The sequence below is a fragment of the Phalacrocorax aristotelis genome, chromosome 19, assembly GCF_949628215.1.
Source record: "Phalacrocorax aristotelis chromosome 19, bGulAri2.1, whole genome shotgun sequence".
In the NCBI taxonomy this organism is placed as follows: Eukaryota; Metazoa; Chordata; class Aves; order Suliformes; family Phalacrocoracidae; genus Phalacrocorax; species Phalacrocorax aristotelis.
The window spans coordinates 2,587,897-2,614,338 of record NC_134294.1 but is presented as its reverse complement, the minus strand read 5'-3'; the positions used below and the strand labels follow the sequence as shown (position 1 = coordinate 2,614,338).

At 55.8% G+C, this 26,442-nt stretch overlaps 4 protein-coding genes across 5 annotated transcripts; 2 read left to right on the top strand and 2 right to left on the bottom strand.

Moving 5' to 3' along the window:
- Positions 1 to 863: 863 nt before the first annotated feature.
- On the bottom strand, positions 864 to 11,650 carry PINK1 (PTEN induced kinase 1). The gene is made up of 8 exons (XM_075113949.1): positions 11,307 to 11,650; positions 9,541 to 9,855; positions 8,471 to 8,574; positions 6,294 to 6,476; positions 5,235 to 5,398; positions 3,861 to 3,988; positions 2,505 to 2,741; positions 864 to 2,094 (listed from the first exon to the last, which is right to left on the bottom strand). Exons 1-8 carry the CDS (start codon positions 11,613 to 11,615, stop codon positions 1,828 to 1,830), a joined length of 1,707 nt encoding a protein of 568 aa, XP_074970050.1. The 5' UTR covers positions 11,616 to 11,650; the 3' UTR covers positions 864 to 1,827.
- A 2,734-nt stretch (positions 11,651 to 14,384) lies between these two features.
- On the bottom strand, positions 14,385 to 17,066 carry CDA (cytidine deaminase). 2 transcript variants are annotated; one of them, XM_075113765.1, is made up of 4 exons: positions 16,692 to 17,066; positions 16,238 to 16,349; positions 15,918 to 15,975; positions 14,385 to 15,239 (listed from the first exon to the last, which is right to left on the bottom strand). In XM_075113765.1, exons 1-4 carry the CDS (start codon positions 16,864 to 16,866, stop codon positions 15,126 to 15,128), a joined length of 459 nt encoding a protein of 152 aa, XP_074969866.1. In that variant the 5' UTR covers positions 16,867 to 17,066; the 3' UTR covers positions 14,385 to 15,125. The 2 variants fall into 2 exon arrangements, with proteins under 2 accessions (XP_074969866.1, XP_074969865.1); XM_075113764.1 differs by having other exon boundaries at positions 15,918 to 16,041; positions 16,692 to 16,920.
- Positions 17,067 to 19,611: 2,545 nt separating this feature from the next.
- Positions 19,612 to 20,682, top strand: FAM43B (family with sequence similarity 43 member B). Its single transcript, XM_075113762.1, has one exon. It carries the CDS (start codon positions 19,695 to 19,697, stop codon positions 20,583 to 20,585), a length of 891 nt encoding a protein of 296 aa, XP_074969863.1. The 5' UTR covers positions 19,612 to 19,694; the 3' UTR covers positions 20,586 to 20,682.
- A 1,356-nt stretch (positions 20,683 to 22,038) lies between these two features.
- On the top strand, positions 22,039 to 26,442 carry MUL1 (mitochondrial E3 ubiquitin protein ligase 1). Its single transcript, XM_075113780.1, has 4 exons — positions 22,039 to 22,202; positions 22,300 to 22,387; positions 24,160 to 24,280; positions 25,102 to 26,442. Exons 1-4 carry the CDS (start codon positions 22,083 to 22,085, stop codon positions 25,829 to 25,831), a joined length of 1,059 nt encoding a protein of 352 aa, XP_074969881.1. The 5' UTR covers positions 22,039 to 22,082; the 3' UTR covers positions 25,832 to 26,442.

The following is a 26,442-nucleotide window of genomic DNA, read 5'->3' as shown; positions in this document are numbered from 1 at the left end:
GGTTTGGATATGGAATACGTGTGTATTCCACGCCGGGTACTGCAGGCACAAGGAAAGACTCAGCTTGTCAACACACGGAGCTGCGCCTTGCTGAGCTAACCAGCTCTTGCTGGCTCAGAGGAACAGCAGAACAACAGAAAGAGAGGTCAGAGCAGAGATCTACCAAAAAAGGAACAGTATTTGCTCTTCAAAAAGCTCCAGAGACAGTGTATGGGGATCTGGCCTCACTGCTAAAGGGCACAGAGCTCGCAGGAGAGCGCACACACAAATTCAAGGCAGCCATCCCCGTTAAAAAAAGCACTGCAAGAACTCAGTATCTAAGAAAAAGCAGCAGCAGCTTCAGTTAGGGTCAGACCAAGATTAAAAAGTTCATTTTCTGCAACTTTTTGCCCAAAGAGCTCATTTTCTGTGATTTCCCCAGCTCTGTGCTCTTTGCCGAACCTTCTTTGCAACCCCGGCAGCGTGCTGTGTCCGCAGGCAAAACGAGCAGGCGGGTTTGCACCATTGCTGAACCAGGCGCCGTTTCAGCGCGTGAGCCCTCAATGGCACGTTACTGCGTGATGATTTGCTCAGGGGTATCAGCCACTTGACACATGATGTCACTGACCCAGAAACTTCAGGAGCAGCCAGTGATTTACCCGTCAGGAGAGTACGGAATGGGCACATTCACAAGGCAAGGTCCATTTCTTTTTGGGGAAACTCCACTTGGTGGAATAAAGTAACATGTTCCAGAGATGGCACTGGAAAGAGCCGAATGATCTTTTAAGAAACCCCTGAACCAGGGCTCCATTGCTCTTGAGGCTTCCACAGCCTAAAGCCTGGATCCCGAGGATGGAGACAAACTAGATGTAGAGAACCAACTCTGCAGCAGAGCTTAATCTTCAATTTATTGTGCAACAAACATAAATAACTTCCTCCCCAATTCCTCTAAACAAAATTACAGACATGAAATCGAATAACGTTTTCATAAACACAACTGTTGCTGTTCAAACATCGATGTCTCCTATCCTCCCCGACCAAAGGACATTACTTCATTGTTGAACAGAAAAAACAGGTAGGTAAAAGAGAAGAGCATCACACGAAACCCTAAGCAGGCACTGCTGCTCAGCCCCATGTCATTTGCAGTATTACCTCTAACGGGGCACCGTTTGACTCGGCCTTGGACCCTGCGGCAGCAGTCGCTGCACAACTCTGACAGCCAGGAAACAAATGTAAGTGGGTTTTGGGTTCATTGTACTTGCGCTATTTTGCCTTCAACTAGCTAGATATGTAACGGTTCATTATCGTAAGAAGCGAGCGGCTCACTAGGAGGCTTTTAGGCTGCCATTTTATACAAGATACATCTGTGGCTGCAGAAGAATATCATCTTAAGACCACTGGTGGTTTCCCTAAGAAAAGAGAGGCTGCACGTCCCTCTGTCAGCTCAGCTTTCTCGGTGTATTGTTTAAATCCGTGATCCTTCCATGTAAAAAGTGGCTAGATGGTGCCTCCTCCCACACACCCCCTTCTGAAACTCGCTACATTCAACACACAACTTAGAAGTCAGTTATGAATTCCCAAATGCGAGCAAAACCAACCACGTACCTCAGGACACCTGCAAGGTCTGCAAACCCTCACCAAAGAGTAACAAAGCAAGGGCATGTCCTCTAGCAGGGAGAGAAAAGCAGCATGCGCTAACACTGGCTTAGAGATAAACTCAACCTCTTAAACACAGGCCTGCAGTTTTGTTCCCTAAAGCACTACAGGTTTCCAGGCAGAGAGAAAAGACAGATTCCTATGCGCCTTTAGAAAGTGCTATTTATCTATCACACGGTTGAGTCCCAGATGCTATTCTTCACCAGACCGGCTTCTCCAGGCCAGCAACAGCAATATTGCTGCCCAGAGGTCTTCATACTCAAGGTTTGCCAAAAAGGACATCTTCATTTTGGTTTCTACCCGGCTTTTGTCCACCAGTCCGTTCATGAGCAAAGCGGCCGCAGACTGGCAGAGAAGCCAGGCGACCATCTGGTCGGGTTTCAGGGTCTTGGACGCTAGAACGCTTTCACCCCAGAGGCTTAGGTGAAGCACGTTAGCAGCAACTCTAGCAGACAATCTCTGCAAAAGGAAGGAGAGGGAAGATTAGCTGATCCTGCTGCACTCGCGTCACATCGCTAGCACATAGCGTCTACACTGCCAAAAATCCCCCAGGCCCCCTCTAAGGCACCGCAAAGTTGCTGTGAATTAAAATGCTCTTAGTGAGTATTTGTTATCAGGCACCTGCACGTAACCCCCCGATTCAAGGTCCAGTCTCTGACACAAACGTCCACTGAAATCCCTGAAACTATTCAGCGCCATGTGGGAGAGGCTGCGCTGTACTTCAAAGACCTTTTGTTTGTCTTTGATCATTATCTGGACTGCAGTGATATCTGGATTAGGGTCCTGCACCCCAAGCCCTCCAGGGAGAAATGATCTACGATGCTCCCAAAGGCTGGTTAGGTGACTTCTTCAAGACAAGTGTTTCTTACCTTGTTGAGATCCCTCTGCAGTAGCATCTTTATCACCTGCTTCACCTCGAGGGGCACGTGATCGGGCAGGCTTGGCAGCTGGTCTTCACGGTAACTTCTGCTTTCCAGAGCCAAGTCCCCATGGCCATAGAAAGGATTGGCCAGGCCAAGGATTTCATAGGCGATCGCTCCAACAGCCCAAGCATCGGCTTTACTGTAGTTGATCACCGTGCCCGGACCAGGTGACGCTGTGATCACCTGCCATGGAGATGGAGATGTTCGAATAGACAGCTCTAGTGGGGGCTCTGTCCTAAAATTCATTTTCAAGTGTCAAGTCAGCATTTCCGCTGTGATAAACAGAGACTGAAACCAAAGCTAGGTTTCCTCTAAATCTCTGGTATATATATTCCCTACTGGCAGGCTCTAGTCGCTGCTCAGCCCACCAGGACACTGGGAGGAGTTTGGTCATCGTGCCTAGGCTTTAGTCGTTGCCCCTGACCAGCATTCACAGCATCCTGAGGGCTATTCCACTCTGGGATTTTAGGGAGACAGGAGACGTGCAGATGACCAACCAACACTGCACCAGCACTTAAGCAATGCAAGGCAAGGTGCTCCAGCTCAAGCGGACAGTAAAGGGTGTCTTTGCTTTTATTACTGTTATGATCAGAGAAATACAAAGGAACTGTAAATAACTCCACAACTGCTTGAACTTCATCCAAAACCTACTGTCGCAACACAAGGACTGCTGCACAAACTTCTTTAATAGCTACATAGAAAGGGGCCCAAGAAAAGACTGAAGAGCAAATTTTTAATGGGAAAGGTCAGTTCTGCCTCATAACACTGACTGGTTGCGTTTCACCTTTTTGTGCCCAAGGTCCCTATTTGACGACTGCTCAGCACAGGTCCGAAGAGGACTTCTGTCACTAATGCAGAGATGCTTAGCAAGCATAACTCAAGCTAGGACACAGACCTCCTACACCGCTTTACGGGACACAGCTCCCCATGATGGAGCATAGGGTGAGATTAGTTACGCAGTAACCAGCTACAGCTACTGTCCTGCATGACCAGGTTATGTCAATAAGCAGAAATGGGTAGAAAATGATCGATCTGATGGCAGACTTTCAGCAGGTATTACTGCGAACACACACCAGCAGAGACCACACAAGCAAGTATCAGTGTGTGCACGTGAGGGCAGGCTCAGGGACAAATCACAGCAAAGCGACATGCACACACGCCCTCCACTGCTTCTAGACCTAATCCCACCCTCTTCCAAGTTCCTATCACAGCCTGCACCACAGCTGGGGCTGAAACTTTTAGTCCCAACAGCAGGACAAGCAGACAACCAGCAACACCAACCATTACTACAGGGGGATTTACCTCAGGTGCCATAAGACAGCCGTTGCCACCCCGATCCACGTAAGAGCTGGTGAAAGGCAGTCTCAAGCCAATGTTTTCATCTGCCAAACAGCAACCGAAGTCCGTGATCACCAGCCAGGGGCAGCCAGCTGCGAATGACACGGGGCTAGCAGGGTTAGCGTTTGGTTCACGAGTACCTGGCTGTATTAGACACCACATCACATGGACACCAGAGACAGCTTTCAGGAACAACCTCAAAAACCCCAGGAACTGGTACAACCATGCACTGCTTTCCTGCTTCTCCTCCCTATTATTAGGTGAAATATCAGTTTTATTAAAACAAAACTCATTATTCTATTTCCTCTTTAGAAGATATTACTGCTCCCCATGGAACATGTGCATCTCAAAATGTTGTGGATACCATAAAATCAAAGACACGTAAGGTCCATCCATGATGGAGGACTATCTTCATTTTTTCCCCCTTTGTTTTCATCTATAGCAAAAGCTATCGACATACAGATATATACAGATATATACAGGTATATATACTTAGCTATAGCAAAAGGCTGGAGAAACTTTGCATTAGTTAACAGATCTTGTCCTGATGACAAAGTCAAACACTGCAAAAAAGAACCATTACTTCTCCAGACTCCAATACAGAAAAATTGATGCTTTAGGTCATTCCTAACCTCATTCAGCATAGCTCCAGAGCAGCTTTTCCTTCAAGATAATACAAATGGCATCAGTATCACTGAAAACCCTCCACTGCTGCTGTACCAAGACCTTTAATTACACAGATCTGGCTGCCTGCTATTGTTTCCTGCCCATTCGAATCTCAATCACACTGAAAAAGAGCTCAGGTAATTAAAGTCTCAGATAGAGAGGCTGACAGGAGAACAAGACGGCAGAAACACTGCCTTGGGCTTTAACGCTGTCTGTTCCCTTGCCTTCCAACCGATGTGCCATCATCCCAGGGTGCAGCACCATTAACCTGACTGTGAGGTGGGATTTTAAGAACTGCCCTGTGCTATTTGGCTACTGAGAGATGACAGAGCTGAGAGCCTGAAGTAAAGGCACCTGCAGCATCATCCATGTGGCATTATTATGTGCCCACCTGCTCCAGCCAACATTTGCTGTGCTGGTGCAATGCATCACCTTAGTGATACTCCACATCTCTCCATCTGATCACGGTGCAACGCTCCTTTCAAGTCCATTTTGATGACCCAAAACTCGAGGCACAGACAGTGCTGCAGTGACAGCAAGCAGTAAGCTAAAAACTAAACCTGAGGTTCTTCAAAGGGATTGTTTTTCCCCCAAACGCACACCTGGGTAGGACTTCCAAGTATTGCTTCCATGCATGACCTAATTGGCATTTACACTCAGCGATCTACATACCAGAATCAAATTCAACCAGGATGTTGTCAGACTTCAGGTCTCTGTGAGCTATTCCATGTCGAACAAGATGGTCAACACCTTCCAAAAGCTGTAAAATCATCATCGTGGAGAGACGAACATCTGGACTGCTCTCCCTCAGATACTGGCGCAGGGTGCACGGATAACTGGTCAGAACAAGGGAAAACACCTCAGAATTAGCATCCTGGAAGCTTATCACTTGCAGTTCAACCTCAGTGCCGTCTGGCTGGGGATACTGCACACTTGTACGCGCCAAATTTCACCTGACCTCTGCAACGCTGCCCCACCTGACACCGCTCCCCTGTTCGCTGTTCTAAAATCCTCTGTGTTGCAACACTACCCACCACCAAATTCTTGGCGCTCTCACCTGAGTTGGACAACTACGAATAAAAGAAGCCTCTTAAGCCAGCAGAGCGAGGGCCTCCAGGCATACAGTGGTCATTTTACAGGTTTTTAGGTACTGGTGTTATATTTTGCATGAAAGAGGCGGCAAATTAATAATGCAGATTGTATAAGCAAAATGGGGAGATGTGCAACTCAGGAGAAAGGACATATTCTTGAAATACAGAGAGGACACAGCACTTCTCCAGAGGCAGGCAGAACGAAAGAGTGGGAAAGAGGAGGTGCTTTTACGTCAGTGTCACAGCAATGCCTATTCAAAGGCAAAACCCAACCGAGAAAGCCAGAGATGCTGAGGACTAATAAATCTCATTACTGATTCCACTCCACCTCTAGTGGCGTGTTCAGACTAGGGGTGAAGTTCAGACTTTGAAGGGCAGACAAATGGGGACAAGCTCCCCGTTTCCTACTTTAATTTGGGGTAATTATGAAAAAGAACGGCTTGTCTCCATTGTCAAACCACAGTTAAAATCTCAAGGACTTGGAACAGGTCTTAGGAGGCATTTCCAAGAGCATACTCTGCTTTTTGGCAGCAGCCCAGGCCAAATCTTTGCAAAGACCCTTGTCGTGGCAGAACACCCAGCCCCGCTTGGCAGTCTCACAAAAAGCCCATGTCACAATAACAAGCTTCTCTCTACCTACTTCTTCATCACCAGGAAGAGCGTGCGGCTGTGACCGATCCCTCTCGGATTCAGGCTTAAAGGAAGAACGTCCGGATAATCTGTGAAGGCTCCAGGCAGCAAAGGGACCGAGGATGTGAAGGCTCGGATCACCTGGATTATATTCGGATGAGGCTGCAACTTCTTCATCCCAAGGACAGGCTTTCTGCGCAAAAGGAGAGATACCCCAGATTACATCAACCTACTGGTCACTTCTGATTGATCACAGACACATCTCTCTTACTTCTGGAATTACTTGTCGTTAATATGGCCTGTCCTCCCCACCAAAGGGTTCTCCAAAGCAGTGTGCAAACACACTGATTCTGCAGCAAAAATATCATTAGAGGGAGCATTAAGGCTGCCCAGTACAGATTACAGAGTGGCATGTTAAGCAAATATTCGAACATTCACATCCTGGAAACCACTCGGTTAGAAAGAACAGCGACAGCAGCCTCCCTGCCCTCACGGCCCATTTCCTAACCAGCACCTCAGCCCAGCGTTTCCCACACCGCTGCAGAGCGCCCACAGCCTGAGCAGATCCACCGCAGCAGCGGGCAGGCCCCAGCACTTTCACGGGAGTTCACTGGCGCTTCCCACAGCAAAGTGAACTATCAACAAAGCAGTGCCGTCTGCTGATACACCAGCGGAGGGCACGCAGACCAAGACTTCGCCGGTGGCTGTTAGGAGGACTCTGTTGTAACTGGATTTCCCTATATACAATGGCTGAACAGGAAATAACAGTGCGTTACCAGTGCAGCAAAAGCAGCTTTGCTGGAAACCCTTACGCTTATCATGCGGCCTTTCATTTTATTCAAACCCTACTAGCCCTTCCACGCTGCTGACAAAGGCAGAGCTAGTCACAGGCTGCTTCTCAGTTCAAAAAGAGCTACGATGACAGCTTTAGAGAAAAAAAGCAAACACAATTACTTTGTTAGACATAAAATAAAGGTCAACTTCACACTAGGCTATTCAATTTAGACCCTCTATTTTATGGCACAAGCAGGAAGCAGTTGCTACAATGAAAGGCAGGTTACCTATCTGTATCTGCAAAACACATCTCTCTCCCCCCATCCCCTGAATGTCAAATATCCCTTTGGCTGCTCTGTTGCATTCCCAGCTAGTGACACACCACACAGCATTCATTATTCATTTGTATGGGCAGCTGAGATGTATTTGAAATTTAAATCAGACAATCTGGACTGCGGACTCCATTGTTCAAAAAAATGTGTCTTCCTGTTCAATTTGAAACAAAGAGCTCAACTCAAGATAATTTAAAAGTTTCTGTGCAATTTTCCACCTTCATGCTGTTCGCTCACTTCTCAGTTGGGTGATAGAGTGGGAACCGAGTCATTCTCCATTTTCTTGCTCACCAGTTTCCCTGCAATAGAACAGTTCCCACCTCCCTGCCTAGCACCCATTTTACAACCAAACCAGTTCTAAAATAATACAGTCCAATTGCATGACAGTCAAATTGTTTGATGTTTAATACCATCAAATTGTTACCGACTGTAGGCGTATATTTCTGTAATTAAAAAGCACCAGGACATACATTTAAGTGATTTGTAATTAGCTCCTCCTAGCCTTTAACAGTATCTGCAGATACCAAAGCATTTTAGATACGGGGCGACGCAGACATGGGGCACAGAAGTGCGTGGCCACAGCCAGCCATCAGACCGCTGGCAGGATGGAAGGGCCCCTAATTATTGGCGTACCCTTCCAACACCCTTCCGGACTGCGCCACCCAAGCCAGCGCAGTTTACCTGTAGGTATTCCCTGCACGCCAAGAAGCCATGCCACAGTCTGCTCCTGAGTAAACATGACTGTGTTAAATTACTATTAGAACATCAGGACTGCTATGCTGTTTCCTAACTGTGCTGGAGAAAAGCACAGTGGAGAAAAATCCCCACAGCAGCCAGCAGCCCATCCCTGCGCGATGTTTGAGGTGTGCAGCACTTCTGAAGGCACCATCATTTAGACAAAACATAGGTACTTACCTCCTGAGTCATTAATAATCCCAAGGCTTCATTTTTATCTACTTTCAGGAACTATTATAGAAACCTCTGGCCATCTTAACTGTACAGATGTGCTGCAAAATTAATCGATGGGTAAAATTAGCATGTCACCATTTGAGAACCACCGCCATTTCCATCGTGACCGTACCTGCGGCCAGAGACAGCTCCGTATTCTCCAGCTAAGGCAACCCCCGTGGCTGGAACAAGCTCTCGGCCCATAGCATCGAGGATGGCTTCACTTGACGAACCAGCCTGCAACAGCAATGTCACACCAAATCATCCAGCCTCAGACAGAGAAAGCAGACAATCCTAATGCTGGCGCTCTATTTGGAGTTAGATCAACTAAGACAGGATCAAAGGGACTCCCTTCTCTACTTTGAAAATCAGGGAAGGCAAGTAACTACTTAAAGAATTTACCAAGGGACATGGCAAGGCATGTACTTGCAGAAAGAAATCCATTTGTCTCGCCAAACACATCTGCGACTATTAGCACTCTGAGCTATAAGTTGACACTCATTTTCAACTTCAAAACCTGACTGGAAAAGCCCACAGCCAAACGCCAGGGTACTTCTGGAGCCCAAGGGGTTGCAGACATTGGCATTTTGGAAGACTTTCTTAGAATATCCACCCTCTTCAATGGGAAAAGCCATGTGGAATTTTTTAAAATGTGGAATAGCCATATTGAGGGGGTGAATCCCCTTGGGATCGGGGACTCAGAGTCACCAGGGCTGGGAAATGCTAGCGCAGATCTTGCCCGTTCACTCCACGGCAAGGGGACCCAGCATGCAGGTTAGTGCCCCAACCCTGCGACCTCTGACTTGCACCTCAGCCACACTTTGCAGAAGAAAATCTATTTCTATCCTGACACCGACAAGGACACCGATCCCTGAAGCACTGGCAGCAGTGGCTTTCCATTTCTTACACCTTGCCATGATGGTCAGCTTCAGAAAAGCTTTTCTTCCCGAAATATCACCTCCACAATCAAAAACTCCACCACCAGCAGCTCTCAGTGGTGACTCCAGAGGAAGGATGAGTGCTAATTACCTTGCTCCAGGACTGCTCGCTGACAATAGACATCTCCAATGTCACATTATCAACAACTTTGTTTTGACACGCTCATCGTGCACTGCATAATTAGCGCTTTCAACACCTAAACCTTAAACGTTTCAGCCAGACTTTCCCAGTGACAGACAAGGAGATTGAGAACCGACTCCTTACCGAAATGTTCCACATCATTTTGATAGCTAACGGAAAAGCCTCTTTTGGTTGGTGTTTCTCTGTGGTGGGCTCCTCTTCAGCCCCCTGCGAAGCCGAGCGACGATCTGGCTGCACAGTCAGCCCCTGCCCTGCGAGACGGCTGCTCTCTGCACACCCCTGATGATCACGAGAGAAAGGAATAGCTGCTTCGTACACAGCGGCGCTGCAACCCTTCCCGATGGGTTGGCCAATGAGATATTCTTCCAGCTTGAAGCCCTGCCAGCGGAAGGAGCTCAGGGGATCTTTCTGCGGCTTGTTCTTTCCAACAAACACTGTCTGAAAGAAATAAGAAAATACGATGATAAAAAACCTGCTCAGTTATTCCCGACATCCCAACGAAGAACTCCCTTACTCTTTAAGCGGTATTACATGTCCTGTTGGGTTGGTCCAACCTGAAAACCACAATCAGGCTCTATTATGGCTCAAATCACTGTAACCATAGGGAAAAGAATTTACAGACCGTATATTTTTGTCTGAAACAGATTACCCTGCAAACAGTCTTTGCGAAAGGTGCCCTTTCCAAGGGTGCTGTAGAGGAATGGGGAGGGGGAGTCACTTGCTCATCCAGAACAGAAATATGTTTTGTAAAGACAAGTCTAACTAAATACTTCCAAAAAGAGATGCACTATTACACTTTTCTCCCTCTCCACAAATAAACCAGGCAAATAGCATTTAAAAGGAAATCCAATTAAGAGCAACAACAGATGGAAAAACAAAGCCCTGAGCCTTTGCAGCAGCCGAGTATGAGAGTTGGTTAGTTTGAGGAGAAGTGAATCAGTGACGGGGGAAAACTGGGGGAGGAAATCAAAAGAGATGTTAGAAGAAGCACAAGAGAGCTGTTCTGGAGTTTAACCATGGTATTTGGGATCCTACAGGTCTGGTGGTGCCACAGCTGTCACCTGGACCGATACAGACCAGGGCACTTCTCTGTGAGCTACAGCCCAACGTGCAGGTGGCTGCTCCAGGGACATGCCCCGTGGCAAAGGGACACAGATTCAGGGACGGCAGAAGGCGGAAGACAGCAAGTTTAATGACCCAGAGAGAGCAGGGGAGAGAAAGCACCCCAAGATACTTCAGGGAAAGGCAGAACCTCCGTGCCAGTGTGTTTGCCAGTTAGCAGGGCATGAGGCAGCTGGCTCTGAACGCCAAAGGTCTATTTTTACCCATGAAATATGTTCAGCACCGTCCGTCCCCGGTGCCCTGCCAGCATGGCCTGGCCCAGCCTTGCAGGGACCTGTCTGTCTCAGGGAGAGGCGACAGACCTGGGGGCTCAACACCAGCTTCCTGGGACAAAAGACCCCCATCACAGGGCCCCAGCCCCCTCCCTTAGTGGGGGGACAGGGACTGAGGGGCACCCCACAGCAAGGACACCCCCCAGTACCTGCTTTAGAGTGATATGGGGCTGTTGACCAAGATGCTTCCACAGTACCCCATTTTTGGGGAGGAAGAGGTGTCTGCGGGGCTGCCCACAGCAGTCCCCACTTCGGGCAGGTGCCTGAGGGCTGCTCATAGCAGTCCCCCCCACCTCCCTTGGGGGGAGATGGGGAGGTGTACTTGAGGGGCCCCCCACAGCAACGACCCCCCCATGCCCTTCATGAGGGGTACCTACGGGGCTCCCCTCAGTAAGGGCCCCCCCTCCCCTTCACGGCGGGTGCCCGACGGGTCCCCCAGAGGGAGGCCCGGGCCCGGGGGTCCCGCAGCACCCCCGCCCCGACGGGACGCCGCACCTGGATGTGGCGACACGCCGCCTCGGCCCGTCGCTGCTCCTCCAGCCGCGGCTCCACCATCCCCAGCGCCACGGCCAGCGCCAGGCAGGCCCCGCCGGGGCCCCGCCGCCACACGGCCGCCAGCCCGCCCGCCGGCCCGCGCAGGAGGCGGCGGGCGGCCGGCAGCCAGGAGAGCCAAGGCCGCCACGGCGAGGGCAGCGAGCCGGGGTGGGCCGGGGGCCGGGGGTCGGGGCGGGCCGGGGGCCGGGGCGGGGGGCGGCAGCGCGGCAGCAGGCGCAGGGCCCGGGACAGCAGCAGCCGCACCGCCATGGCGCCGCCTCAGCGCCGGGACGCGGGGCGGGGCATGGGGCGGGGCCGCCTGCAGCGGGAGGCCACGCCCGCCGCTCCGTCACTGCCGGGGCGCGCGGCGGGCAGGAGGTGGGCGGGGCGGGGCGGGGCGGGGCGGGGCGGGGCGGGGCGGGGCGGGGCGGGGCGGGGCGGGGCGGGGCGGGGCGGGGCGGGGCGGGGCGGGGCGGGGCGGGGCGGGGCGGGGCACGGCTCGGGGCACGGCACGGCACGGCACGCCCGGTGCACGGCGGGACACGGGCAGGGCACGGGTCGGGGCACGGCACGGCTCGGGGCACGGCACAGCACGCCCGGTGCACGGCGGGACACGGGCAGGGCACGGCTCGGGGCACGGCACGGCTCGGTGCACGGCACAGCACGCCCGGTGCACGGCGGGACACGGGCAGGGGACGGCGCAGTGCACGGCACGGCTCGGTGCACGGCAGGGCATGAGCAGGACACGGGCACGGCACAGCCCGGTGCATGGCAGAGCATGCCTGGTGCACGGTGAGGGCACGGCCCGGTGTATGGCCCGGTACACAGCGACAGCCCAGCCTGGTGCCCGACGGGCCTGCCTTGTGCACGGCCAGGGCATGGAGCAGGGCATCAGAAGGGTACTGCCCTGGGCATCACAAGAGCACAGCCCGGTGCACAGCCCAATGCACAGCAGGGCTACCGCAGCACATTGCCCTGGGCACAGCCAGGGCACAGCTCATTGCACAGCACAATGCACAGCAGGGCTCCAGCAGCACATTGCCCTGGGCACAGCCAGGGCACAGCTCATTGCACAGCCCAATGCACAGCAGGGCTACCGCAGCACATTGCCCTGGGCACGGCCAGGGCACAGCCCCGTGCACAGCACAATGCACAGCAGGGCTCCAGCAGCACAGTGCCCTGGGCACGGCCAGGGCACAGCTCAGTGCACAGCCCAATGCACAGCAGGGCTCCAGCAGCACATTGCCTTGGGCACAGCCAGGGCACAGCTCAGTGCACAGCCCAATGCACAGCAGGGCTCCAGCAGCACATTGCCCTGGGCACGGCCAGGGCACAGCTCAGTGCACAGCCCAATGCACAGCAGGGCTCCAGCAGCACATTGCCCTGGGCACAGCCAGGGCACAGCTCAGTGCACAGCCCAATGCACAGCAGGGCTCCAGCAGCACATTGCCCTGGGCACGGCCAGGGCACAGCTCAGTGCACAGCCCAATGCACAGCAGGGCTCCAGCAGCACAGTGCCCTGGGCACGGCCAGGGCACAGCTCAGTGCACAGCCCAATGCACAGCAGGGCTCCAGCCGCACATTGCCCTGGGCACAGCCAGGGCACAGCTCAGTGCACAGCCCAATGCACAGCAGGGCTCCAGCAGCACAGTGCCCTGGGCACGGCCAGGGCACAGCTCAGTGCACAGCCCAATGCACAGCAGGGCTCCAGCCGCACATTGCCCTGGGCACGGCCAGGGCACAGCTCAGTGCACAGCCCAATGCACAGCAGGGCTCCAGCCGCACATTGCCCTGGGCACGGCCAGGGCACAGCTCAGTGCACAGCCCAATGCACAGCAGGGCTCCAGCAGCACAGTGCCCTGGGCACGGCCAGGGCACAGCTCAGTGCACAGCCCAATGCACAGCAGGGCTCCAGCCGCACATTGCCCTGGGCACGGCCAGGGCACAGCTCAGTGCACAGCCCAATGCACAGCAGGGCTCCAGCCGCACATTGCCCTGGGCACGGCCAGGGCACAGCTCAGTGCACAGCCCAATGCACAGCAGGGCTCCAGCCGCACATTGCCCTGGGCACGGCCAGGGCACAGCTCAGTGCACAGCCCAATGCACAGCAGGGCTCCAGCCGCACATTGCCCTGGGCACGGCCAGGGCACAGCTCAGTGCACAGCCCAATGCACAGCAGGGCTCCAGCAGCACATTGCCCTGGGCACGGCCAGGGCACAGCTCAGTGCACAGCCCAATGCACAGCAGGGCTCCAGCAGCACATTGCCCTGGGCACGGCCAGGGCACAGCTCAGTGCACAGCCCAATGCACAGCAGGGCTCCAGCCGCACATTGCCCTGGGCACGGCCAGGGCACAGCTCAGTGCACAGCCCAATGCACAGCAGGGCTCCAGCAGCACATTGCCCTGGGCACGGCCAGGGCACAGCTCAGTGCACAGCCCAATGCACAGCAGGGCTCCAGCAGCACATTGCCCTGGGCACAGCCAGGGCACAGCCCCGTGCACAGCACAATGCACAGCAGGGCTCCAGCAGCACATTGCCATGGGTATGGCCAGGGCACAGCCCGGTGCACGGCAGGGCATAGTGCAGAGTGTGGCGAAGGTACGGCCCTGGGCAATGCAGGGCACAGAGCAGGCTACAGCTGGGTGTGCCTGTGTGTAGCAGGGCACAGGCAAGTGCACAGGAGGCATCGAGCAGGGCACCAGCAGCGCACTACCGTGGGCACGGCAAGGCCAGGGCACAGCCCGATGCACAGCAGGGCAGAAACCAGTGCACAGTGGGGCACGGCTGGGGCATAGCCGAGTGCACAGCCCAGCATGGAGCAGAGCACAGCCCTGGGCATGGCTTGTGCACAGAGCAGGGCACAACCTGGTGCAATGCAGGGCACGGCTTGTGCACGGCCAGGGAGGGCAGGAAGGTGCTGGCTGCATGGGCAGCACTGCCCGGGCCATGCTCGGGGCCATGCAGTGTCCTGGTCGTGCCCTGCCTACACAGCCCTGGGGCCCCACTTCCCATTCCCTGTGATTCATCATTTGTCGCAATTACAGGAGATAAACCAGGACTGCTTTTATTTCACTTGGGCACAGGCAGAATTGTCCAGCCCAGCGCTGGGTGGGAAATGGAACACATTTGTTTTTTATTGTGCGTAATTAAATTAGTATTACAATCAGCAAATGGCATTACTCTGGAGACAGAAAACCCTCCAGAACCCCTCAAAAATTCCTCTCCCTCTTCATCCCCACAAATGGAATAAAAGCAAAGAAAACAAGCCAGAGAGAAACGAGCAAAGGACACGCTCGATGTGATAACTGTCCGGTTCCAGCAAATCGCCTAATCTGAATTGGCTTATTAGTAACTGCTGGGGTTGATGGATCCTTTCCTTTTTGCTTCTCATTTAGAGCTGAAGAATTCAGCATTTTCCCCAGTAATGATTTTGCATTAGTCAGGAGTGGTTTCTGTACCAAGAAGCCCAAGCCTGAGCCGTACATCAAACCCTTCCCTGCCCGTGAACTTCCCCCTCGACCACAGCAATATCTAGACACTTTTTTCTAATAACAAGGGAATTTCTACGATTTCATTTCACCATTTCCCCGGGGCAAGGTAGGGCCAGCATCCGTGAATCAGCGCTGAATCAGAAGATGAGCAAGAGGAACAGGTAACTTAACACTATAAATGCATTTCCCATTGCATTGTCTCCAAAAAGTTGCTTACACGCCAGGGAAAATGGGGAAAATCGTCCTCCCCTGCTGCCGAAGGGCAAGGGCCGGTGGCAGCCACACCACTCACACCTTCTTCAGGTCCTCAGGGCCGAAGGAGAGTGGCAGCAGCTCTTCCAGCCTCTTGACGATATAGGTGCCGTCCGCTTTGGTCAGGTAGACATCCCAGTCCGTGCCGAACTGAAGGAGAAGAGGGGAGAGAAGTGCCTGGTGCAAAACCTGCGCTTCTTCCTCAAATTACTCAAATAATCCTTTTTTTGGCCAGGTTCACAGGTAGCATCCCCCTCTATTGCAGGTATTTTGGAGCGGCTCTTCAGCATCACCTGCCCCGGTGGGTATTTTGGGCTCAGATCCTGTGTTTTTGCCCCACCCCGGGGTGAGCCCCGGTGTCTCCAAACCTGCCAAATCTGGCCTTTGAGCTGAGCCCCGCGACCCATTAAATATTAACCACCCAAAAACAGGCTGTGGGTGCCGGGGTGCCTGCGGGAGGAGGGAGGTGAGAGCGGGACAGGCTCTGCAGGGAGCTGGGCTTTTGCAGGAAAACCTCTGGTTTCAGGCTTGGCAGAGCCGGGGCGACAGGTCCGGGCCAGACTCTGCACCCAGCAGCTCCTGGGAGGAATAAAACCCACTGGGGAGGGCAAGTTAATGAATTACCACTGGGCTCCCATGGGACAGGGAGGAATACCCCTTTCCCAGCGGATAGTGCAATTGAAGGAGCCCAGAGCCAGCCCTGGGGCTGGGGACAGGGGGTTGTAATCCCCCCTTTTTGCACCTCTGGGTGTTTTGGGGGGAGATGCCTGGGGTCAGGAGATGATGCCTAGGGTCAGGACACACGGGGGCCCCCACGCGAACCATCACCTCTCTCATCACTTGTCTGCAGGCACCGCAGGGCGTGATGAAGTGGTCCCTCATGTCACTGTCAAAGGAGAAGGGCACAGAGCTCAGTCGTGCGGTTTGAGTAGGGGGGAACACCTGCAGAAGACTTTCATGCACCAATAAATACGGAGCCAAAGCAGATTTTCCCCCAAATTCCTCAAAAAAAACTATGCAGAAAGCTGCCTCCCCCCGCAAAACACTAAGGCTGCTGCAGCACAAGCTGCCCCTTGGGCACACTGGGGGTTTTCCCGCTGGCCCCCCCGTCCAGTCCCTCACCGTGCCGGCTCTCAGCGCACCCTTACCTGGTGATGGCCATGGCCCTGAAGCTGGTGTGCCCCTCGGAGATGGCTTTCTGGATGGCAGCGCGCTCAGCACACATCCCCAGGCTGTAGCAGGCGTTCTCCACGTTGCACCCTGTGGGGAAGCCCCCAACAGCCACTCAGCCACCCCAAACCCCACCGGATTCCCTCTGAGTGTTTTTTTGGGGGGAAGTTTGCAAAGAAAAGCCATTTTCCATGAGCACCACCCAATCCTGGCCTCTCGCCCACACATTCCCCGCTTCCCCTACTTATTTCCCATATTTTCTCATCCGCTGCAATCTTTGGCTCGCTCTGGGACAGCGGCTGCCAAGAGGCAGCCAGGACAGGGGAACACAACCAGCACCCTCTTCTGACCCCGCTGCACCCTCAATCATGGCCAAAGGGTTGCAGGGAGGACTCCAAAACCCAAGGAGGGCGTCACACAGCCCCGGCTTACCGGAGAAGATCTCCCCACCAGCGGTGAGCAGCGCGGCGCCCACCGGGAAGCGGCTGTAGGGGCAATAGGCACAGTTTTTGGCTTCCTGGCTGCGGCGCAGCAGGAGCCGCAGGTGCTCACCCTGGGGCTGGCCCGGGGGGGCAACGGGGGCCAGGCGCTGCCCGCCACCCTCCATGCCTGCGGCTGCGTGCCCTGCCTGCTGACGCTGCAGTTAAATATTTCCTTGCCTGGAAAATAGGCTGGCCAGCCCCGCCAGGATAACGCCCTGCTGTGCTGCCGAACCCCGGGAAGCATCCCTGGGGGCAGCCCTGACCCACAAAGTCTCGGGCTCGGGGGGTCTCGCGTTCCCTCCCTGCCTGCTGTCTCATTTTGACCAATTTCTCCTTGGGTTTTTTTACCTCCTCCTTTCTCTGTCCTGGCAGAGCATTTTTCCACCACCGCCTTGGTGGTTTTTTTCTTCCCCAGTTGAAAACTGGTTAGGCGGCTCCATGGGAAAATGTCATTAAATCATTCCTTGGGGGGAAGAACAACAGCTCCTGCTCAGTGAGATGAAAAGAAATAAATTAATTTTAAAACAGAAAAAAATGTTTTTATATATATATATATATATATATATAAAAAAAAACCTTTTCCCAGGTCTTTTAACCACTGGCTGCCGGGAAAGCTGGCTGAAGACAGAGCTGATAAAATCCCATTTTGGGATGCTCTCGTGTCGCTCAAGCCCAAATTCAGTTTGGCTGGTGCTTCTGTGGGAATCAGCCCACGTGGGGTAAAGGCCTCCCGGGATGCCGGGCTGATCAGCAAATTGCTCTTTAATTAAAGATACCTTTTTTTTTCCCCTTGCTGGAGGAGCTTAATGCCCTGTTTTCTGGCTGCAAGGATGGGTGTCGCAGCCCCCATTGATTTATCACTGGGATTTTTGTCCAGTTTGCTGGATTTGGGGAGCATTTTGTCCTCACCCACTGGTTTTGCCAGCAAATCTTGGCACTGGGTTGCGGCTGACAAGCCACAACAGGCTGGGACGTGGCACCCAAATTGGCAGCAGCCTCCGATGTGGTGTCAACGCTGGGAGCTGAGCACTGAGTGCAGGGTAGCAAGAGGACTACAGGCACCCCAAGAAATCAAAGCCAGGACCCTGACATCAGTATTGTCCCAGGGGATAACCAGGTGACCCACCTTCCTCACACTGTGCGGGTTCTTGTTCACCCTGGAACCTAATGATGACAGTTAGCTACTTGCAAGGGCAGTCAGTCAAGACAACAGGCAGCTGGAGGAGGGATTGGCAGCCCTGAACCAGCTCAAAGACCTTTTTTTCAGCTTTCAAAGCACAAATCCTAGTTGTTTTCCCATTTAAAATGATTCGCAGATACTCCTGTGCCCCCACACTGTTACACAGCGCAATCTCCCCACAACCTGGGAGAGGAGAGGAAAACCAGCCCCAGGGCAGCTGGTGGGAGGCACCGCAGGAGCAGACTGGAGCAGGCAGACCCCCCCTCCTAAATAATGCGGGATCTATAAATAAAGCTTTTTGGGAGGTTTTAAACCTGTCCTGTCGATATGAACGCTAAGCAATTAAATAAAGGGTCCTCGTCTCTGTCCATGAGGGCGAGAGCAGAAATTATGAGAGAGAGAGAGGCTGGCCACCTCCCCGAAACCATCCTCGTGCCGGGACCAAACCATATAGCCTAAGCTGCAGCAGAAAGGCCAAAACCCACACAAACTCACGCATTTTTTATTATTTTGGCTGCAAAAACCTACGAGGCCGCAGCAGCGAGAGGAGCTGGGCCAGTGCTGCCTGCCTGCGGAGCAGCTATTTTAAGGTTGCAGTTGCTTTGCTCAAACCATAGAAAAGCTGGGAAGCTGTTGGGAAATGGCTTCCTGCTCCCTGCAACACCCCACTCAGGTTGTCCTCCCCAAATGGACTAAAACTGGGGGCACACGCTGTTATTTGACCCCTTCTTCCTCCCTGTTTTTCCATCCCAAGGTAGCTGGAGCATCTTTATGGGTCTCTGAGCCTGGGGGGTCTCCTCAAAAGAAGCCCCACAAGAATTGGAAATTACGGTTTGAGCCAAAGGAGCTGAATCTTGAAAAGCCTCAGACTCCACTGTGGGGCTGAAATCATGCCGGCACCCCACTGCACTCCCCAAAAATCTCCCCCAGGGTGTGCTGCTCAGAAATGGCATTTCATTTTTTCTGGAGAGAAGCCATCCCAGGGCCTCAGCCAGAGTTAAAAGCAACAGGTTAAAAGCCAAAAGCTCAGCCTAAGAGGGAGGATGTGGCTGGCTTGGAAATAATAGGGGGAAATGGGGTTTCTGGAGCAAAAAATGGCAGCAGACCTGCAGGATCTGCAAACCCCAGTGTACCCCCTCATGCAACGGTCAGGTTTGGGGAAAAAACCCTCTTTTCTTGTGGCAGGGTCAGGAGCCAACATCCAACCCTCCCCAAAATCATCCCCCTGGACCCTGCCCTAGTTTCCCCCCCTACGGGTGGGCTTTGGCGGTGGGGGTCTGGCCACTGCATGGGAAGGGGGGTGGGGGGGTGTTGTGTGGGTTGTCTGTATTTTACCAGCATCTCTATTTCCACGCCCGAGCACGAAGGGAGCGCGCAGCCGGCGGCGTGCACGGCGGCGGGGGGTGTCCGCCGGCGGCTCCCCGCGTGCTCGGGGCTGGGGCGACGCGGCGTCGCGGGGAGGTGGAGCAGCCCACGGAGAGCTGCATCCCCGCAGCAGGCGCAGGCGGCAGCCGGAGCGCGGCGGCTCCTTGGCCAAGTGCCTCCGCATCCTCTGTGGGCAGACGGCATCGGATACGGCAGCTGCATCCCACCACGCCGGGGTAGGGGCATCCCCCCTGGGTGGGGGGGTGAGGGGGCACCCCCCAGCCAGCGTTGGGGTCCGGGGCGGGGGGATCCCTCTGCTCGCAAAGGGGTCGGCGGGGGCTGTTGCGGCAGGGCCGGGATTAGAGGAGGCGTGCGGGGCGGCCGGGGGGGCCCCTCGGCGGAGCGGAGATGCTGCCCTGGCGCCGGAGCAAGTTCGTGCTGGTGGAAAATGAACGTAAGTGCAAAGGCAAAAGCCTGGGGCCAGGGCTGAGCTACGCTGCGTTGCTGGCCGGCTTCCTGCGCTCCTGCCCGGACCTCCTGCCCGACTGCCCGCTCGAGCGGCTGGGCAGCGTCTTCCGCGGCAAACGGCAGAAAGTGGAGCTGAACAAGGAGGACCCGACGTACACGGTGCGGTACCTGGGCAACGCTGTCACCCTGCACGCCAAAGGCGAGGGCTGCACGGAGGAGGCGGTGGGAAAGATCTGGGCTAAGAGCGACGCGGGGGCTGGCGGGGCCAAGATGAAGCTGACATTGGGACCCCAAGGCATCCGTATGACCCCCTGTGAGAAGGGAGCCCGCCGGCCAGGCCACGCGTACCTCCTGCACCGCATCACCTACTGCGCCGCCGACCGCCGGCACCCCAAGGTCTTCGCCTGGGTTTACCGGCACCAGGTGAAGAACAAGGCGGTGGTGCTGCGCTGCCACGCCGTCCTGGTCTCCAAAGCCGACAAGGCACGCGCCATGGCCCTGCTCCTCTACCAGACCTCCGCCTCCGCCTTCAATGAGTTCAAGCGCCTTAAGAGGCAGAACGATTTCCGCCACGTCCAGCAGCAGCTCCTGGGCGATGCCATCGTCCCCTTGGTCCCCCTCCGAAGGCTGCTCAACACCAAGTGTCCCTACCGCCCACCCGCTGAGAGGGCCCGCTGCGCCCCCCGCCTCAGCTCCATCCTGGAGGAGGAGGAGGAGGAGGCCTTCGGCACCGGGGCACCCAGGGGGGACAGCGGTCCTGCCGCCGTGCTGCGGCTGGCCAGGGAGATGCGGGGGTGCAGCCTGCGCGGCCCCCGGCCCCTAGCATGCTGAGCGGCAGTGGCGGGTCACCCCATTTCAGGGATGAGGTGCCCTCCCTGTGTCCCAAGCTGAAGTCGGACCCTCCTCGGGGACAAATCTGGACGAGACAGCGGCTTAATTTGCAAGGAAGACCCCTGGGGGGGTGGGTTTGCACCCCGGGGACCCCCCCCGGCCCCCACACACGAACCCGCTCTCGTGCCTCCTCTGCAGCAGCCATAATAAAGTTAATGTGTGTTTTCTGCAGTGTAACAGCACCTGTGTCTCGCCTGGACTGAGCCCTGGCAAGCGGGAAAGGAAGAGTTAAGCTCGGCACCGAGGCAGTTTGGGGGGGTTTATACTGAATTTACCCCAAGCCAAGCCGGTGGGGGGAGGAAGGTTGGTACTGCGGGGTCCCCAGCGCTTTCTGCACCCTCCCTGCGGCACCAAGGGCTGGCGAGAGCTGCTCCGCGTAGCCATGGCAACTCGGTTTTTTAAATATAGAGCTGGGGGGGCGGCAAAAGGCCGGCAGTGCCAGGGAGGCTGCGATGGGGGTTTGATCCCTCCAACGCCCCCCAGGGAGCAGGGCTTGCCTGCGTCCCCCGCTGCCCACCCCAAAAGCAGCGCCAAGGTCCTGAATATCAATAATTTACCAAAATTACTCTTTTTTTCCCTTCCCCTTTTGCTGCTTTCCCAAGCAATGGCAAGGGGATAGGCGGGGGGAGCAGAGCCTCGTCATTCCGCCCCCAGCACAGGGACCTGCCAGCCTGGCTGTGGCCCTGCATGGAGTGTGGGAGAAGTACCCTAAAAAATGGGGCTGGGGTCTGCATTTCCCGCTGGCCCCATGCTAAGCCATGTCCTGGCAGTGGGAGGGGGGACCCTTCAGGGCTGTGGGGTGCTGCTGCCCCACACCCCGGTGAGGGGAGGTAAACACACCCCCATGAAGTGCTATAGAGCTGCGGTTTGGGCAGACCCCCCCTTCCAGCCCAGGGAAGGGGGGGATAGGCTTAGGCTTAGGCCTGACACCCCCCCAGGCTTTGCAGGGGGCTAGGACTTGGGCCGTCCCCCAGCACAGGGCCAGGGCAGAGGGCACTGGGTACGCTCCCCCCAGGGCTCTGGGATGATTAGAATTTAGGCCCCGCTGCTCAGACCCTGAGGGGTGGCTGGGATTTGGGCTGATCCCCCCAAAAGGCCTGCTGGGACCGGGGTTCAGCCCCCCCGCAAGACCCCCGGGGGTGGGGGCTGGGACCTGTCCCGGCTCCCTCGGCGTGATTTACCCCCCCAAGTCCCTGCGGGGCCGGGATCTGGCCCGCCTCCCCACTCTCAGGCCCTGTAGGCTGAGGCTCGGGGTCCCCCGTCCCCCTAACGGGGCTTTGGGGGAGTTCAGGGGTTGAACAACCCCCACCGGAGCGGCCGTGGCGGACCGCGACTCTATGGTCTCAATGTAGCCCACCAGAGCGCCGCGGGTGGCGTCATCACTGAGCGCCGCCGGCGGCGGGAGGTTGCCAGGGTAACGGCGGGGCGGCGGCGGCCATGGAGGGCGGCGGGCGGCCCTCGGCCGCGCAGGCCGTGCTGCTGGCCGCCAGCACCGCCATCACCGCCCTGGTCTACTCCCTCTACCGGCAGAAGGCTCGCGTCGCCCGCGGCCTGGAGGTGGGTGCGAGGGGGCTCCGGGCGGCCGCAGGGGCCCCGGCTCGGCCCGCGGCCTGGTCCCGTCGGCTGAACCGCGGCCTCCGTTTCCTCCCCGCAGGGCGCCAGGAGGGTCCGGCTGGACGGAGACCTGCGAGCCGTGCTGCTGGAGGCGCCGGGGCGCTGCGTCCCCTACGCTGTCATTGAAGGTAGGGCAGGGCCCATAGCGGGGGCGATGGGGGCGTGTCCTTCCGGGAGCACCCAGGGGTACTGAGGGAGCTGGCGGGAGTGCTCACCGAGCCATGCTCTATCATTTATCAGCAGCCCCGGCTAACCAGGGGAGCCCCGGTTGACTGGAGGTTAGCAAATGTGGCACCCATCTACAAGAGGGGCCGGAAAGAGGATCTGAGGATCTACAGGCCAGTCAGCCTGACCACGGTACCAGGGAAGATCACAGAGTGATACATCTTGAGTGAGCTCACCAGGCATGTACAGGACAACCAGGGGATCAGGCCCAACCAGCATGGCTTCATGAAAGGCAGGTCCTGCCTGGCCAACCTGATCTCCTTCTATGACCAGGTGACCTGCCTGGTAGATGAGGGGAAGGCTGTGGATGTTGTCTGCCTAGATTTTGGTAAAACCTTTGACACCATTTCCCACAGCATCCTCCTAGAGAAAACAGCTGCTCATGGCTTAGATAGGCAGGCCCTTCACTGGGTAAAAAACTGGCTGGATGGCTGAGCCCAGAGAGCTGTGGTGAAGGGACCTCAATTCAGTTGGCAGCCGGTCACAAGTGGGGTTCCCCAGGGCTCAGTGTTGGGGCCAGTCTTGTTTAATATCCTTAATAATGATCTGGACAAGGGGATCATCGAGTGGACCCTCAGTAAGTTTGCATATGACACCAAACTGGGCGGGAGTGTTGATCTGCTCGAGGGCAGGAAGGCTCTGCAGAGGAACTGCACAGGCTGCATCGCTGGGCCGAGGCCAAGTGTGTGAGGTTTAACAAGGCCAAGTGCCGGGTCCTGCCCTTGGGTCACACCAACCCCAGGCAACGCCCCAGGCCTGGGGCAGAGGGGCTGGGAAGTGCCCGGCGGAGAAGGCCCTGGGGTGCTGGCTGACAGCCGGCTGGGCATGAGCCAGCAGTGCCCAGGTGGCCAAGGAGGCCACCAGCCCCCGGGCTTGTGTCAGCGCTGGTGTGGCCAGCAGGAGCCGGGCAGGGATGGGGCCCCTGTGCTCGGCCCTGGGGAGGCCCCACCTCGAACGCTGGGCTCAGGTTTGGGCCCCTCGGGACAAGAAGGCCCTTGAGGGGCTGGAGCGTGTCCAGAGAAGGGCAGCGGGGCTGGGGCAGGGTCTGGAGCACAAGTGTGCTGGGGGGCGACTGAGGGGGCTGGGGGGGTTTAGCCTGGAGAAGAGGAGGCTGAGGGGAGAAGGAGGCTGTAGTAAGGTGGGGGTTAGCCTCTTCTCCCAAGTAACAAGCAATAGGATGAGAGGAAATGGCCTCAAGCTGTGTCAGGGGAGGTTTAGATTGGGTATTAGGGAAAATACCTTTACTGTAAGAGCGGTCAGGCACTGGCACAGGCTGCCCAGAGAGGTGGGGGAGTCACCATCCCTGGGGGTGTTCAAAAACTGTGTAGATGCGGTGCTGAGGGACATAGTCTAGGAGGCCTGGGGGTGTTGGGCTGGGGGTTGGACTTGATGATCCCAGAGGTCTTTTCCAACCTTAATGATTCTGTGATTCTGTGATCCTCACCCCAGCTACCCCCTCAGACGGTGAGGTTTGTCCCCAGCCTCACAGTTCTGCTCCCTTCAGCACATCTCCCCACCTCAGGCAGTCACTGTGTGTCCTGATGGCTCAAAACATGAGCCCTCGGCTCTTCAGCCCACCTCGTTGTGTTCAGATACCACCCACGATCACTATACGCAATAAGAAATGGAGCAGAAAATTAACAAGCACCTCACATGCTTTGGATTTGTCTTTCAGGCGTGGTGCGGTCCGTTAAGGAGACCCTGAGCAGCCAGTTTGTGGAGAACTGCAAGGGCGTCGTTCAGAGGCTGACGCTGCAGGAGCATAAGATGGTGTGGAACCGAACAACCCACCTCTGGTACGTGCCCAGTGCCCACAAACATCTGGCTTTCAGACAGGCCAAGGTGCCCTTGGAGAGCCTGACATGCTAAAGTGACTTCAGGCGTGGCCAAAGTGACCCAAGGTGCCCCAGACCAGGACCCCACAGTTCCAGCTGCCAAAAAGGGGCATGTTCGGCTGTTCTCAGGCTTCATATGGGGGCTGTAGAAGATGAGAAGATGAGTTGGGTAGGGTAACCCAATGCGGGCAGAGCATTTATCAGCAGCCCCATGATATTGTTGTGGAGGTGGCCACAGGACAGTATTTCCTGAGAAAAATGACACCTTTGAAACAAAAAATTCGGTTGGATTTGGGCAATACCTGCACCCAGGGGACCTGAGGATGGTCCCGAGAGCAGCCTGGCCCACGAGAGCTGCTGAAACGAGAGCACAGCGACGCACCTCAAGCCTCGGCTAATTGCATAACGCTTATCAAATTTGTGTGTGTGACAGACAATGCTTCTCCTCACAGGGCGGTTTCTGGCAACCGGGAACGCCGTGGGGAGATGAGGGGGAATTAGGTGGGCCGAAGCGCTCTCCCAGTGATGGTGGAAGCCCACGCTGCTTCTGCAGGGACTGCGGAAGGGCTGAGGTGAAGGCAGAGGGCCTCGTGTGCGCCTGGGCGGTGCCACGAGGGGAGAAGCGCTGCTCTCCAGTGAGTCCCACCCAGACAAACTTCGCTCAGGGCAGGCGACAGCTGGCAGCACCCAAATAGGGCAGGTCAGCCCAGGTGGTGTTTCCCTGCCGGCCTCGGGGGAAGTGCTAACGCTGGCATTTGCTTTATCCCCTTCTCCTTCCCCAGGAACGACTACGAGAAGATCATCCACCAGAGAACCAACACCACCCCCTTCGACCTGGTCTCTCAGGAGGAAGGTGCCGGCGTCGCCGTCCGGGTGATGAAGCCGCTGGACGCCGCCGAGCTCAGCCTGGAGACGGTGTACGAGAAATTCCATCCCTCCGTCCAGTCCTTCACCGATGTGATCGGCCACTACATCAGCGGAGAGCGCCCAAAGGGCATTCAGGAGACGGAGCAGATGCTGAGGGTGGGCACGGCGCTGACGGGGGTGGGAGAGCTCGTCCTGGATAACACCACGATCAAGCTGCAGCCCCCGAAGCAGGGCATGCCCTACTACCTGAGCGCTATGGATTTCGACTCCTTGCTGCAGAAACAAGAATCAAACGTCCGGTTCTGGAAAATCCTGACCGTCGTTTTTGGTTTTGCCACCTGTGCCATCCTCTTCTTCATCCTACGGAAGCAATACCGGCATCACCGAGAGAGGCAGCATCTCAAACAAATGCAGGATGAATTGCGGCAGGCCCAGGAGCGCCTGATGCATGAAATGAACGTTGAGGGTGGCGAAACACTCAAAAACGCCTGCGTCATCTGCTTGGGCAACACCAAATCCTGCGTTTTCCTGGAGTGCGGGCACGTTTGCTCTTGCAGCGAGTGCTACCGGGCTCTCCCCAAACCCAAAAGGTGCCCGATCTGCAGGCAGCCCATCTCCAGGGTGGTTCCTTTATACAACAGTTAAACTTCTGTGGCTGGGGGGGGGAGCTTTTGGCGTTAAAACCGCCTCTCGCAAAGGCGTTTTCTCGCCTCGCTGCTTGGGTGGTTGATTTTGGGGAAGGGGAGGGAGCTTGAGTGAGCGGGTGCTTCAACTGGGGCGCAGAGCCAGGGCTTAAAAGGCGACGGTCCAGCTCATTGGGGCTCACGTCACGCACCGGAGGTTTTCGGGGCAGGAGACGAGGAGCCCTCGCAAAGGGCGCAGCGCTTAGCCGGGAGATGCAGCTTCAAACGCTTCTGTTAAGAGTCGGACTCCTGGGGTTTGCATCGTGGTTTGCTGAGCCTGCGGTCCTTTATGATAACCCTGGGGGGAGGGTGGGGGGAAAGCTGTGTACGGCGGCTTCTTTGGGGCTGCAGAATTCCGGTGACGCTGCCCCCTGGCTCCGGGGACCGACGGAGCGGGGTGGGCTTTCGGAGAGCTTGTGTAGGGGTTTGGGCGAACACACGTAATTTTGTGATCATCCGCAAAATCAGTTTGTGACTATGTCACGCCAGGACGCGAGATCGGGGAGGAGAAAAGGCTGTGGCTTGAGCTGGGGTAGGAAATGGGGTGTCAAGGAATAAATAGGATGAAAAGCG

Excerpts from the sequence above, each read along its gene's own strand:
- PINK1 (XM_075113949.1), bottom strand. The coding sequence starts at position 11,615 with ATGGCGGTGCGGCTGCTGCTGTCCCGGGCCCTGCGCCTGCTGCCGCGC. Across the intron at positions 5,399-6,293 it reads CTCTTCCTGGTGATGAAGAA|TTATCCGTGCACCCTGCGCC; the intron begins GTAGGTAGAGAG and ends TGTTCTGACCAG. Across the intron at positions 2,095-2,504 it reads TGCAGAGGGATCTCAACAAG|AGATTGTCTGCTAGAGTTGC; the intron begins GTAAGAAACACT and ends TTCCTTTTGCAG.
- CDA (XM_075113764.1), bottom strand. The coding sequence starts at position 16,866 with ATGGAGGGTGGCGGGCAGCGCCTGGCCCCCGTTGCCCCCCCGGGCCAG. Across the intron at positions 16,350-16,691 it reads TGGTGGGGAGATCTTCTCCG|GGTGCAACGTGGAGAACGCC; the intron begins GTAAGCCGGGGC and ends GCTTCCCCACAG. Across the intron at positions 16,042-16,237 it reads AGGGCCATGGCCATCACCAG|TCTTCTGCAGGTGTTCCCCC; the intron begins GTAAGGGTGCGC and ends GGTGCATGAAAG.
- FAM43B (XM_075113762.1), top strand. The coding sequence starts at position 19,695 with ATGCTGCCCTGGCGCCGGAGCAAGTTCGTGCTGGTGGAAAATGAACGT.
- MUL1 (XM_075113780.1), top strand. The coding sequence starts at position 22,083 with ATGGAGGGCGGCGGGCGGCCCTCGGCCGCGCAGGCCGTGCTGCTGGCC. Across the intron at positions 22,203-22,299 it reads GCGTCGCCCGCGGCCTGGAG|GGCGCCAGGAGGGTCCGGCT; the intron begins GTGGGTGCGAGG and ends TCCTCCCCGCAG. Across the intron at positions 22,388-24,159 it reads CCCCTACGCTGTCATTGAAG|GCGTGGTGCGGTCCGTTAAG; the intron begins GTAGGGCAGGGC and ends TTTGTCTTTCAG.